The sequence below is a fragment of the Solea senegalensis genome, linkage group LG7 (assembly GCF_019176455.1).
Source record: "Solea senegalensis isolate Sse05_10M linkage group LG7, IFAPA_SoseM_1, whole genome shotgun sequence".
Taxonomy (NCBI): domain Eukaryota; kingdom Metazoa; phylum Chordata; class Actinopteri; order Pleuronectiformes; family Soleidae; genus Solea; species Solea senegalensis.
In genome coordinates, this window is record NC_058027.1 from 18,802,012 (window position 1) to 18,816,077 (window position 14,066).

Genomic DNA, 14,066 nt, shown 5'->3' on the forward strand with positions numbered 1-14,066 from the left:
TTGAATATTTTATTATAAATAGCAGTATAAAAGAAATATAAAAATAGTTGTTAGACATATCAATATTTACAAGGAACATTTCACGGGACGAAAATAAATAAAACGTAGAATTTATATCTCAAATAAATTACTCGATTCACAGTGAGGCAGTAAAAACAGTGAAGTAGTTTGTGTCTGTTGTTGGACGATGATCATTCAGTATTGAAGTTGTTGTTTTTAACCCCAATACTCTCTTGGAGCCAATGGCATGCAGAAGTCATTGCCATACATCTGTAAAAAGAAATAAATCAGGAAAGGTGTGAGCAGTTTGTACACAGATGCACCATGTGTCATTTTTATAAATGAATAATTATAAATGAATAATAGGTTAATGTTGACATACCTGACAGGAGGACTGTGTTGTGTTGATGGAAGCCATGCTGATGTCTCCCTGAGGAGCTCCACTGCACTGCTTATTATACTGATCAGCTCCAAAACTACAGCTCCCAGAATGCAGCATGGTGTCTGGACTGTGACACTGGATCGGATACAGACTTTGGCTCAGGTTCTGGCTCTGGAGCTGAACTTCCTGACCTTCCATGGAGCCGTGCTGGAAGTAGCTGAGGATGTCAGGTGAGGAGGTGCCACTGGCCGAGGGGTCTCCCTGTTCCCTTTGCTGAAACAACGCCTCCTCACTGAGGCCCAGCTGAGCCGACAAGTAGGAGATGTAGCGTATGGTGAGGCGGAGCGTCTCAATCTTTGTCAGAGTCTGTCCGGCGGGGGCTACAGAAGGCGGTAGGTAGGACCTGAGGTGATGCAGGGCCTTGGTCAGATCCCTCATCCTCAGCTTCTCCTTCTCGCTGGCGCTCTCCCTTTGTTTGCTGCGGATACGGGTGGCTCGGCCTGACCTCCTGCCACGTCCAGACAGGGAGTAGGGTGAGGAGGTGTTGCTCTGAGAATATCCACTTTTAGCTGTCTTTGGAGTGGACTGAGGAGGCTGCAGGTAGGAAGGAGACAGGCTGGAGTCCATAGAGTGGACGGGGGAGAGGGTCTCTGAAGAGGAGATGCTGGAGAGGTCCGAGTCCGAGCACCACTGGTACTGCATGTAGTTGAGCAGAGGCACTGAGGAGGTATCCATGTTGTGTGAAGGAACTCAGTGTTCTGACTGGAGCAATTGGAAGGCAGTGTGTGCTGCTCAGCTCCTCCGAACTGGTTTATAAGTCCAGGCCTGGCCACAGAGGTGTTAAGTGACACCTCCACAGATTCTCACAAACCATCAGTGTCCAAGGCAGAGGCCACTGCCCCTATCAACACACACACACCCACCCTCAGGCTCCCTCTGCCTCTCTCTCCTTCTCCTCCATGTCTGGGAAAGTTCAGCTATACACAACTGGAAGTGTGAATTTCGACTCCTGTTCAAAACAATAAACAATTTAGCTTCTTTGCCCCCCCCAACACACACACATACACACACTGCAGCAGCTCAGATGCTTTTTGCACATGTTGAAGGGATTGAATAATCCCGCAATCACTTTTTTGTTCAGCAAACTAAATACTATAACATAAAAATGTAAAGAAGCCAGTGCATATAGTGAAAACAGGAGCAAATGAAAAGAATGGTTAACCATAATTTCGACCCTTTGTCCACCAATACAGTCATATTTATTTTTTCATCACTATGAAATCAAACCATGCCATTATTCATGTCAAGATAACCATATACGTCAGTGATATAGTAATCCAGAACTTCACTGGGATGTTGGCAATAAACATTAATCTGGTTTAGGTGCATACACATACATGCATAATTACTTTGTAATATTTATCTGCTACTTATCCAGGTGATAGTTTTTACATATGATGAGGTTATAAAACACAATGCACTGCTACAAGAAATAATGTCTGCCTTAACATAAAAGAGACAGTATTTATAATGTTTGGCTAATCTAAATAAACTCCCACAAACACATTACAGCACAAATCACTTTTACAGTGGCGTAGCATCAATGCGTGAATGACGGCCAGGTTAAGATGTCATTTTGAATTATGATTACATATTGTACATTCTACTTGTATAGTCACAGCCCTTCTTCTATCATTAAGCTATAGAATAGATAGCAAATATAGGCAGACACATGTGTATTTGATTCATATCATTTACCCAGACCACCTAGACCATTTATGTACTACAAAGCAGCAACAACACATTTTTGCTGAGCCATTTCAAAGACATCATTCTCCAACTGTGTCACAAATATTGTTCTCCCAAAAACAGCCCAATTTAAAAATGCTTTTGCTGAAGTGAAGTGAAGCGTGAGATATATATTGGATTTTTGGATTTTACATTCTTATCAGTCCAATATCTAATCCAGTGACTGATTGATGTGTGTTAACTGAATTATAAATAACAAATACTTATATCACTTGCTTTAAAATTGGGAGATGCCTGGCATTTACTGTAATAGAGCAGACATGATTGGGGTGGAGTGTTCCTTCTTCCAGTCAGAAATTCAGGGGCTTCAATCCTTAACTTCTTAAGTCTACGTGCCACTTAACTTGAAATTATGCTGGATGTATGTAAAGGGCTTTGGTGATTAAAAAAGGTGCTGCATATACTGCAGATGTGCTGTAAGAATGTGTGTGTGTGAATGGGTGAATGGCAAAAAACTTTAAAGTGCTTTTGAGTTGTCGTCAAGATGAGAAAAGCACTATAGGGTAAGTACAGACCATTTACTGTCGTGTCTTCACTTCACTCCAACCTTGAACCTGACAGCCGCATCTTCCGCCCGTCTCTTCATCTTCTCCATTTTATTTCCCACCATTTCTCACCAACATGATCGTTTTATAGCCACAGCAACTCATGCGTGAGCTGTCATCTCTGACCCCCCTCATTTTCTTTATCGCAACCCGAGGAAGTGAAGCGTATGCACTGCTGCTGCTGCTGCTACTGCTGCTCCTGTTCTCTAATGCTGTGGATAGAACACCTCTACAGTGTATGTCCAACATGGCTAAAATGTAGAAAGTAAATACACTAGGCTTAATGAAGCATAATGACTCGTATTATCCAGTCAAAGCAGAGGTGTGATGGTTTCACGCTGATGAGAACTGATGAGTCTCGAGGTGTCACTTCACACCTCAGCTGTGAGAACCTGAAATGCTGGTAAACATGGACACTGCTGACCTCCACTCTCCTGTCTCTGCTCTGTTCTCCTCACATGTAGTTTTGCAATTTTGTCTCTGAAAATTTGGCTGCAACTTCAGATTTCATGAGAAAGATTTTTCAGTATGTCATGAAAATCACCTCTGATGACTAAATCATTTTTGTCGTTCTTTTTGAAAAGTATCCTTTAAAAAAATGACTGCAGCGTGAGTGAAAATCCATGCTCATCTAGTTTCATGTTCTAGTCTGACTTCTTGAGTCGCTGCTGTTTATTGATAATTTTTAAAATCAAACCTGTCATAAATCATAAACCTTGACTTTACAGGGCATAAATGTGTGTGTTTATCAGCTCAATTTCAACAAAGCTGGGCTTAGTGTCAAGATATTTTCCTCCCTGATGGAGAGGTGACTTGCAGCAATGTAAAAAAAAATAAAAAACAATTATTGAATCTAATGGACGATAAAACACATTACACTTTAAACCAACTAATGTGCTGTGTCAGGCAGAGGGCAGGCTGAACTGGGGCTGAACCCACTGTGCGACCTCGCCACTCACTCTGACCAAGGTGAGGCTGTGGGAGCCTGGCTGTGAGGTTGGCACCTCTGGACTGATGCCCACCCACAGCAAGCTCCAAGGCTGGGCTGCCTGCCACCTGTCTGGGCCTCCCATGTCTATATCAACCCCACCACGACCTCTGGTAATCTTTCTCTCTGCTTGGAATAAAATCACATTAGACACAGTTTAAATGATTCCCATGTCGAATTTGGGTTGGTGCCATAGTAAATACAGTAAATAGTGATACAATGAATTAGGAAAGAGGGGGAAAGAAGTGAAACAGTTGACCACGTAAAGTTTTATCAAGGAAAGCAAAAACAATATAGAACTAGTACCTTTTTACTAGTAAAAGGTAAAAGGTACATGTGTATATATATATATATATATATATATATATATATATATATATATATATATATATATATATACATATATATAGGTGCTGGTCATATAATTAGAATATCATCAAAAAGTTGATTTATGTCAGTAATTCCATTCAAAAAGTGAAACTTGCATAATGTATTCATTCATTCCACACAGACTGATATATTTCAAATGTTTATTTCTTTTAATTTGATGATTATTACTCACAACTAATGAAAATCCCAAATTCTGTATCTCAGAAAATTAGAATATTACTTAAGACCAATACAAAAAAAGGTTTTTTAGAAATGTTGGCCAACTGAAAAGTATGAACATGGAAAGTATGAGCATGTACAGCACTCAACACTTAGTTGGGGCTCCTTTTGCCTGAATTACTGCAGCAATGCGACGTGGCATGGAGTCGATCAGTCTGTGGCACTGCTCAGGTGTTATGAGAGCCCAGGTTGCTCCGATAGTGGCCTTCAGCTCTTCTGCATTGTTGGGTCTGGCGTATCGCATCTTCCTCTTCACAGTACCCCATAGATTTTCTATGGGGGTAAGGTAAGGCGAGTTTGCTAGCCAATGAAGAACAGGGATACCATGGTCCTTAAACCAGGTACTGGTAGCTTTGGCATCACTGACTGTAGAAACTTTACACTGGACTTCAAGCAAGGTGGATTCTGTGCCTCTCCTCTCTTCCTCCAGACTCTGGGACCTTGATTTCCAAAGGAAATGTAAAATTTACTTTCATCAGAGAACGTTACTTTGGACCACTCAGCAGCAGTCCAGTCCTTTTTGTCTTTATGCCAGGCGAGACGCTTCTGACGCTGTCTCTTGTTCAAGAGTCTTCCCCATGATTGTGTAGCCTACAGAACTAGACTGAGAGACCATTTAAAGGCCTTTTTAGGTGTTTTGAGTTAATTAGCTGATTAGAGTGAGGCACCAGGTGTCTTCAATATTGAACCTTTTCACAATATTCTAATTTTCTGAGATACTGAATTTGGGGTTTTCATTAGTTGTCAGTTAATCATCAAAATTAAAAGCAATAAACACTTGAGATATATCAGTCTGTGTGGAATGAATGTATACATTATGCAAGTTTCACTTTTTGAATGGAATTACTGACATAAATCAACTTTTTGATGATATTCTAATTATATGACCAGCACCTGTATATATATACTGTACATATATGTATATATGTATAAATAAATAAACCGCTGTGTCTTGCTTGCTGTTATAATCGCTATCGTTACAGCATGCAGATATTATTGGTTAGTAAACCAAACTTAATTGATTAAATGTATACAAATAACGATTTTAAACTCTTGGGTTCTCTCTCTTCGCCCTTCTTCTTTGCCAGCGTAAACGTCATCCCGTTTAAGACGCAGTCTCTTCTGTGACCCAATCAGAGTTGAGTAGGTGTGTCGTGTAGTGGTCTGCGGATCTGCAGCTAGACCTTTCTCCATAAAGAGTAGACTGATTGATTGGTGACACAACACACCTGCTCGTCTTCACGCAGGTGTTTTTAATCAGCTGATGTTACTTTGAGGAGAAGCTGCACGAGCCGTGGAACGAAAAAAAAAAGACGCGAAAAACGTGTTGCTGTTTAGCTACTGAAACTGTTCCAAGAGGAGGGAATGTGTGGCGGTAATGCACCAACCGCCATAAAACCTCAAAAAAGGAGCGAACTTTAAAAAAAGAAGAGAGAAAAAAAAAAAAACTACCTACCGCGGCGTGACGTCAGACGCCGAAAAGGTGGCCGCGTGCATCAGCTCCTGTATGAAAACGCAGCAAAGGCGCTTCAAGATGGCGTTTTGGACCTGGTCCAGATTGGTGGCCCGTCCAGAATGGTGAGTAACTTTTGTCAAGTTAACTTAATGGTGACTCTGTTTGCCGAAATGATATGCTCAAATTTAGCCCTGGCTCAGTGTCAGCTAAATTTTGGCTTAATGTTAGCTTAATTATTTGCTCAAAATTAGCATTTCTTCAATATTCAAACTGTGCCTCATTTAGGTTTGCCAACGTTGTCACTATGACATAAGGGACAAAAGGTGACGAGTATGGTTTTGTGTGGCTATACAGTGTGTAACGTATTTTTTTTTATTATGGCAGCTCTTAGTAGAGTTTGTCAGGTATTGTTTCTCATACCTGATGTATAGTTTTATTGTGAAGGGTAGACCGGAATTTGCGCGGTTGTTGTTGCCGGGAAAAGGGTTGTTTTACGTGTATAGAAAGGGAAGGGGAATAAAAGTGAGACGCGTCAACACCGGCCATTCGTGTCCTTCGATTGTTTTTTTACGTACCAAGTGTAGACGCCCTTATCTCGGTTACACCGTGTATTGTTTTAAGGCATTTGTCATAATGATAGCAGTTTTGCAAAGGAATAAAATAGAAGTGACTCAGAATGTGCACCATCTGTGTGGCCAACTGAAAATTTCCTCCGACGTAAAGTGCAGAAGGCTTTCGTTGAATTACCACTGACGGGCTTACCCCACGTCTTTTTAACCATAACCATAATTAACCATAACTTGCTAAATTTTCTACCGATTTTCAAACGGTTTGATTTAGTATAAACGTCAGAGATGTAGTTATTATGACACTGCATATTTATTATTAATTATAACCATGGGCTTCAAATAACATTAAACAGAACAGAAAGGTGCAATGAATACATACACACAAGGTATTTATGTTAAATCAGTATATGGGCTACTGAAACTCAGGATACAGAATGGCATGAGATATATCTATACTGTTAAAATAGGACTATAACTAATATAATACAATAATTTATTTAATAATTATTACTTGTTTCAACTAAACATGTAATAATTCAAATTATTGGATTATATAAATTATAAATAGAAAATTGAGCAAGTTATGGTTATTTAAAAAGTCCATGTACCACTATGACACATGTTATGGGCCGCCCTGTGCAGACGTTCGACTCCATTGGCCAGCAGCGCGGACGAGACATCTAGCCTTTATATCTATGGGTTAGTTCAGCGTAGCAGTCAATAAACAGGACAAGAGAGGGCATGTACGGGACAAATAAATTAGGCCCAATATACGGGACATCCCGGCTAAAACTCAAACACTTAAACCAAATCCATTATCAAAGCAGACAAAACAAGACCAAAAACAAGTTAAAATGGCTGCTGTGCTACGTTAACTCACTGTTCCACTCATGGTCATTGAGTTTTTCACTGGAAATACTTATTTGTTTTTTATGTTAAATGTTTAAAAACAGATTCTTTTATAATTCTAAACTTTTAATGTAGATACAAACTACAAAAAAAACAAACTTTTTTTTTTTAAAGGAACAACCTGCTTCCTGCTCACGGAGACCTGGTCAGACCCGCCATATACAAAAGCCTGAGGCTTTCAAAAAAAGGTGAGTGACACATTTAGAGAAAATTTACTACGTCATTGAAAATGTTATGGCTAATTTCCATAATGTATTTAAGTGATGGCAATATATCATATTAATTTAATCACATATGTATTATATAAGTTTTTGTTGTGTTTTTAAAGAGTGTAGCTGTATGAGGTACTGACATTTCTATACGTTCCTTAAATCTTAATCAACTTTATTCTACATCACTTGTGATTATGTTAATTTCTTTGTTTCACTGTTAGAATAGAATTTGTGCTGGTGTTGTACACTATTGTACACATTGCGTTGTGTAGTTTAACAGACGAAGTAGACCTTCAGGTTGGCAGTCTTGCCGTTTATTTCGGACAATATGCGCACAGAGTGTACCTGACAGAGGGATAAATAGTACAGTTGGTCCCCGGTTCCTCTCTCACACACACACACATACATGCCTGAAAAATGTAAAATGAAAAGAAAGTGCAGGTTAGCTAACAACGTGTAGCACTAGTCATTTTGTTAACACAAATAAAAGAAAATACTGTCAACTTTTTATGAAAAATTACGTTCTCGTCCGTTTGGGAGCTATATGCTTAAAAAAATGACAACTTAAACCACCCCTTAGTATTAAAATGAACGTAATTAATATGAAACAATTGCGGCGCTCATAGTTCATGCACCTACAAGGGAGACAGCGAGGTCCGACTGCTGTTACTCCCCGGGGTGCACGACCCTAATCCACAGGGGTGCTGCATTTAATTACCATAGGACAAACAAGTTTCCATGTCATGAGATGAGTTTTCTCTTTTTCAATCACACTACTTAACTTACATTGGCAGCAATGTTTTCACTGAAAGTGAGTCTTTATATCTCAGGCTGGGTGAACCATGTCTGTACCTCATACAAACACATTCTAGAAAACCTTACCTAGTTATTTTACATATGTAACGGTATGAACTTGAACATTGTCAAGGCTGGAGACTGGACTCAAAAAATGTTTTTGTTTGTTTCCCCCCCCCCAGATTGATCTTCATGAAGATTGTCAAATAGTAGGTGTCATGATTTAATTCTGGGTGGCCGCCGTGTCCCCACTCTTTCTTGGCCACTGTGCCTACATCTCTCTGCATTGTCCAACATGGCCACGCTCTTTCTCTTCTCCTGCTTTCCGTCTGTCAAACAGCTGAAGGTTGTACATGGAGCATTTGGTGTACAGTTACACTCTGTCACAAGGCTTAGACTTCTTGGCCGCTGTGCCTTTGTTTTTTTTTTCTCTTTTCCATCGTGGCCATTAATCTACCGTTAGCCCTAGAACGTTAAAATAGATCCTGGTGATCTACAGTACCTAGCTTTGGATGGCAGCCGTGCCATTGCCTTTGTATTGCCAAATGTCCCTTAATGCAAGTAGGCTATGATCGCTAACTGTGCCCGCGCCTTCATGGCCTACTTGTGTCATTGTACGGCTGGCCTTGCGCGTATAGTCATTTTACATAGACAAACATGGGTGCCTTCCGCGTCCATGCACAGTAAGTGAACTAACCTGTACTTTTCTTCTAGCATCAGTCAAGAGGAGCACCGACATCCCTGCATGTCCACCCTAATTAGATCGCGTTTTAGTTAAGGTAAAATTTGAAATGGTATGTGCAGTTTTTCTTTCTTGCTTGGCCGCCGTGCCATTACTATACCTGCTCTGACCTGAATCTTGATTCTTCATGGCCACTGACTGTACTTGGTCTTGGTGTTTATGCCAGTCTATAATTTCTAATCTGGTTTTCCTGGTTGGTTGTGTGTGTGTGTGTGTGTGTGTGTGTGTGTGTGTGTGTGTGTGTGTGTGTGTGTGTGTGTGTGAGTGTGTGAGTGTGTGAGTGAGTGAGTGTGATGACTGACTTGGACTGACCTTTGGACCAAGACTAACACTCCAATTGACTTTACTGCACCAGAAAGGTGAACAAAATATATGCTGCAAGACTGGCAAGATGCACACCAATTAGATGACAAGCAAATTCAAATGCTTTCAAAACCAGGTAAAATTTTTACCTTTCAGGTAAGTATAAAAGGCCTTTGCCACATGATCTTTGTGGGTAAATCGTGTCCACTCAATTTATAAAGTTCTAAACCTTTTCAATGCCTGACACAATGGCATTACAATAATCTACTTTTTTTGTTTTACGTTACTGAGTGCAAAGGCCTTTATTTACACACTGACGTATGCCATGACGGCAGTCTTGGCATGTCTCTCTCTCTCTCTCTCTCTCTCTCTCTCTCTCTCTCTCTCTCTCGCTGCTCTGCCTGTCCCGTGTTTCTTTCTGTCTATCCTATGTGTCTGGTATTCGTCTGTCTGTCCTATGTGTCTGGTCTCTGTCCGTCTGTCCTGTGTGTCGGATTTAGTCCCTTTTTTAGTCTCAACTTAAATGGATGATTTTAAAGTTGATTAGTCTTGAGGCGTCTGATTTCTGCAGGAAAGTCTGGTACCTTATTTTGAAATGGCTTTAATTTAAAAATGTAATTTTGGTCTTGAATCTCAGTTGTCATAGTTGCAACTTGGACTGTTGACAAACATGGAAGCTGATGAATCATGTAGTAAATGCATCCAGGTTTACTGTAGCTTGTCTTTCAAAATGCTGTAGTGAAGTAATTGATTATGATGAGCTAGACCAGGTCTTCCTTTATTTTCAACTGGTAATTGCTTTGATAAAATAACTGGTTCCTGATATGATTATGAAGCTAAACATTTGATTTATATGCAAGTGTAGTCACATTAGATTGTAGGTGTTATTCGGCCCATGGATAATGTTATGATATACCTTAAATTTGGCATTTGTTGGCACACTTTTGATATCCATTTAAGTCTTAAACTTGACACACTGCCATCAGCCTTTGTAGTCGCTAACTGAAATCAAATTCAATATTAATGCTGACTTGTCTCACTCTGCCAAGTTTATTTCCCTCTAAAGGAGTTGAACATTTTTGTGTTCATATTCTTTTTGCGCGTCATGTTGGGAGGCCTCCCAGCAGGGGATTTTTATCTTCCCCTGCAAAACTATGCGTTACTCGCCTTAGGGATGCAGGGCTATCCTGCATAGTTTCTTTCATAAAGGAGATTGTAGGTTGCAGGATTAGAGCGTGTTTCTTTTCTTTAGGAGGACACAAACCTGGCAGAGAGACAACTCGGTTTATTTAAGTGAAAGTTGCGCCAAATGTTCAAACTTTTTATCTTTTGAAATAAAACCTTTTATTCTGTGGGCTGAGTTCAGACAGAAATCAGACATAATTTGGCTTCATGTTGTGCAAGTACCCTCTTGTAACAGGAGTGAGCAGCTGCAGCTTTTTAATTTATTTTTCGTATTTGATTTGTTTCTTGGATTGACTTGGTGTCTTGAGCTTTGTGGTTAACAGTGATCATGTAAACGCGTAAACACAAGTGGTCATTTGCCTCTTATTTGCGAAGCTGGCAGCTGTTTGAAATGATAGGACTTTATGGCATGCCCAGAGTGGGATTATTGATAGAGCATAGGGTTAACACCTCACCATACACTAGCTATTTCAGCGAAGTGTCTGTAGTCCATTATTGCCCATGACTTTCTTTCAAATTTCACAATTTAGGCAGCTTGTAGGGTCATTAGGAAGATACTTAATCCCAATGTCTTGGTTGGTTGCATGAGAAACTGCTATCTCTTAGATGTGTTGGCGAAGTTCCTCCTCTGATTTTTATAGACTTGCCCTAAAGTTTCTCTCCGCTTTAACTCTTGTTGAGCTTTGCATTAAATGATTCCTCCAACTTATCTCCATATCAATTTTTTTTCTCCCTGCAGCCTTCCACCACCCACTGCTGCTGTTGCATCTGCTTAAGGTAGCCGTATCCTGATTCACTGCGTCTTCATGTGTTGGGTAAGAAGTGTCATTGGACTACTAACAATGTAAACACCTTTTAAATGCTTGATCTAATTTACCCAAATGGTTCATCAGTTTAGGACACAAAATCATTGAATTTGACATTCTTGGGGTCAGTAACCTGACCTCTAAATGTTTGGGAAACCATGCAAAAGATCGCAAGCTCTCTGCATGACCCAAAAGCATTGATGTTTGAGTTATTTAATTGCTCAATTTTTAAATCAGTCAAGATTTTATGAGCTGGGTCTTCTTCGCACAGCAGAGAACAAGGTAAATTGAGTCGACTCGTAACATGGTAAGGCATTTCGTCCTTCCCCTTCTTCTCTGTGTGTGAGGAAATCTGTCCACGGATCCTGACTGAGTGGCATACCATGGCTGTGCAGTTTCCAAAATCAGACAAGGATCCATCTGATTTTGTGACTCGGCCTGTCGTGATATGCATGTATCTTCCTTCGAAACAAACGATTGGAATGGACAGGTTTGTAGTGTAAATCACATCATTTGTAGATGGTGAAGCATTTGTTTAAATTGAGGTCAAGCATTTTCAGGTGTCTGCTTTGTCAATACTCTGGTGCCATGTCTTGCCAAACACACAAGAAGCTCTAAATTGTGAAACTGCTGCCTCTTGCAGATGTTACAACAGCAATGGCTGTTGAAAGGCTGCAGGGAGAGAAAATGAGATCTGAGGACAGGAAAGTGGAATTGATTTCATGCTTGGAAAAATGAGGGTTTCAGCAGAGGACCTTTTTGTGGCGAGGCTACAGAATCAGAAGGAACGTTTGTCTGGGCAACTGGGAGATTTACAGTTTTTCATGCAGCCAACCAAGACATTGGGGTTAGCATCATCCCAAATGGCTGGCGAAGATTGCTTGTAACTGTCAGTGTAGGACAGGAAAGGCAGGTATAGGTTAGGGAGGGCATCCATCAGTGAGCTCTGACTGGATGTGAGGACCTGTCACACCTGACCAGGTGAGCTACCTGAAGAAAACATTGGTTTACTTATTTTTTCTTGTGACTTATTAAATTCTTCCTTGTTTTGAAGAGATGAAGGTTGCAGCATATTCCTGAATCAGAGGACGACTCCATGTTGGACACCACGACCACACCACGTGATGACCTAGCCCAAGATGAACCTACCTGTTCCTTCTTTTCCACGGGATGTCTTCAGGTACGTTCTTTCAGATGGTACTCAATATGTTTAATCCATATTTACTTAATACTGAAGTGTGCTGACTCTTATTTATTTTATTTTTTTTGTTAGGTGTTGGACCTTGCCAAACTATACACATGCCTCAATGGCTGCTACGTCACTCTGCCCGACAGGACATGGTCACCGAGATTTTTTTTAAATGGACCCCCCCGTCCCCGTCCCAACTGACGCACAACCACACATGACAAAACACTGTACATGTGATGCATCACCACACTAAAATACAGACACTGCTACTTTCACCCTGTAATGTTAGACATTGAAAACTTGTATGTTTTGACTTCTTTATATCAAGTAAAACTTTTGTTCTTAACTTTATGGTTGACTTGTATTTTTTCAGTGATTCTGTGACGAGTGTTAGTAAGTTAGTCCTTTAAACTTAAAAATGTTGGATTACAATATACAAATAAAAATAACCTCAACCCCTTTGACAAGTAAAAAGGATCAAACATAAAGTGATTATAATCAGCCTTAATACCATTTAGTTTTAAAATACACACACACACAAAAGATATTCCTTTTCGATCCACACTAGATGTTGTCATGGATGTGGGTGTTTTTTTGGAATTTTCATATGGACTGTGATTTGTATTTCAGTGGTTTTGATATTGACTTTTTTTCTTCACTTGCCTTCTCACTACTCAACCTCTCACCTGCCCTGATTACCCATACCTGTTTCTAATCGTTGTCACCTGTGGCTCGTTATCTCCCCTCCCTTAGTATTAGGGTTTTTTTCCACCAAATTTTTGCCTTGTCTCTCCTGTTTCCCTTGTGCCTCCACCCTAGTCCCTGGTGTCAGCCTAATTATCTGTCTGCCGTAAGTAATTTACTTCTGCATTATCTCCTCCTTTTTGTAAAAACCTCCCAAATGCGGTCTCATCAGTCATAACTTTACTTTGTTGTGAACACTTTGCCAACATCTATACAAACATGTTTGCCTTTCAAACTGCCGCTTTCAAATAAGAACACTCTGCCTCCACATATAAGCAATTCAAAACAATCTATATTCCTACCACTAAAAGTAAAAATCTTGCTGATAAAAGTGTAATGTCACTTAATGGCCATATGGTATAAATTAAACCTTGGAACTCGTATAACATTTTTATGTGAAATAGACTATTTGTGTGGTAATATTTTTAAAAGCTCCTTAATGTGTGTTTGTGTGTGTGTGTGTGTTCTTGTATTTATTGCTTTGTGAGAACCAAAAATTATATAAACCATACTGAGTGAGGACATTTTGGCTGGTCCTCACAGAACTGGTTTAGACCTGGTTTTAAGGTTGGGGTTAGAATTTAGTTTAGGTTGAGTTTAGGGAGTTGTGATGGGTAAGGTTAGGGTAGGTAATACAGTATGTCTATGAGGGTCCTCACAATGAATGGAGTGCAAATGTGTGTGTGTGTGTCAGTGGCTGAGATGGCAGGTGAGGGTAATACATTTTGCACCCTAGGTGTGAAACATAGCTGGTGCTGGAGGGGTTAGCCAAAGGTGGACAGTAAATGTCATCCAATTGTGAGGCAGTGACATCACACAATTA

At 40.1% G+C, this 14,066-nt stretch overlaps 1 protein-coding gene and 1 long non-coding RNA gene across 2 annotated transcripts; one reads left to right on the forward strand and one right to left on the reverse strand.

Moving 5' to 3' along the window:
- Window positions 1–216: 216 nt before the first annotated feature.
- LOC122772633 (mesoderm posterior protein 1-like) lies at window positions 217–1,117 on the reverse strand. The gene is made up of 2 exons (XM_044030821.1): window positions 383–1,117; window positions 217–270 (listed from the first exon to the last, which is right to left on the reverse strand). Exons 1-2 carry the CDS (start codon window positions 1,115–1,117, stop codon window positions 217–219), a joined length of 789 nt encoding a protein of 262 aa, XP_043886756.1.
- An 11,143-nt stretch (window positions 1,118–12,260) lies between these two features.
- Window positions 12,261–12,614, forward strand: LOC122772003. The gene is made up of 3 exons (XR_006360724.1): window positions 12,261–12,291; window positions 12,365–12,490; window positions 12,584–12,614. It is a non-coding gene; the product is annotated as an uncharacterized LOC122772003 (long non-coding RNA).
- Window positions 12,615–14,066: the final 1,452 nt, after the last annotated feature.

What these genes read in the sequence shown, in the direction of transcription:
- LOC122772633 (XM_044030821.1), bottom strand. Translation starts at nt 1,117, where the DNA reads ATGGATACCTCCTCAGTGCCTCTGCTCAACTACATGCAGTACCAGTGG. An exon ending in CAACACAGTCCTCCTGTCAG is followed by an intron (nt 271 to 382) that starts GTATGTCAACAT and finishes TTCTTTTTACAG; the next exon opens with ATGTATGGCAATGACTTCTG.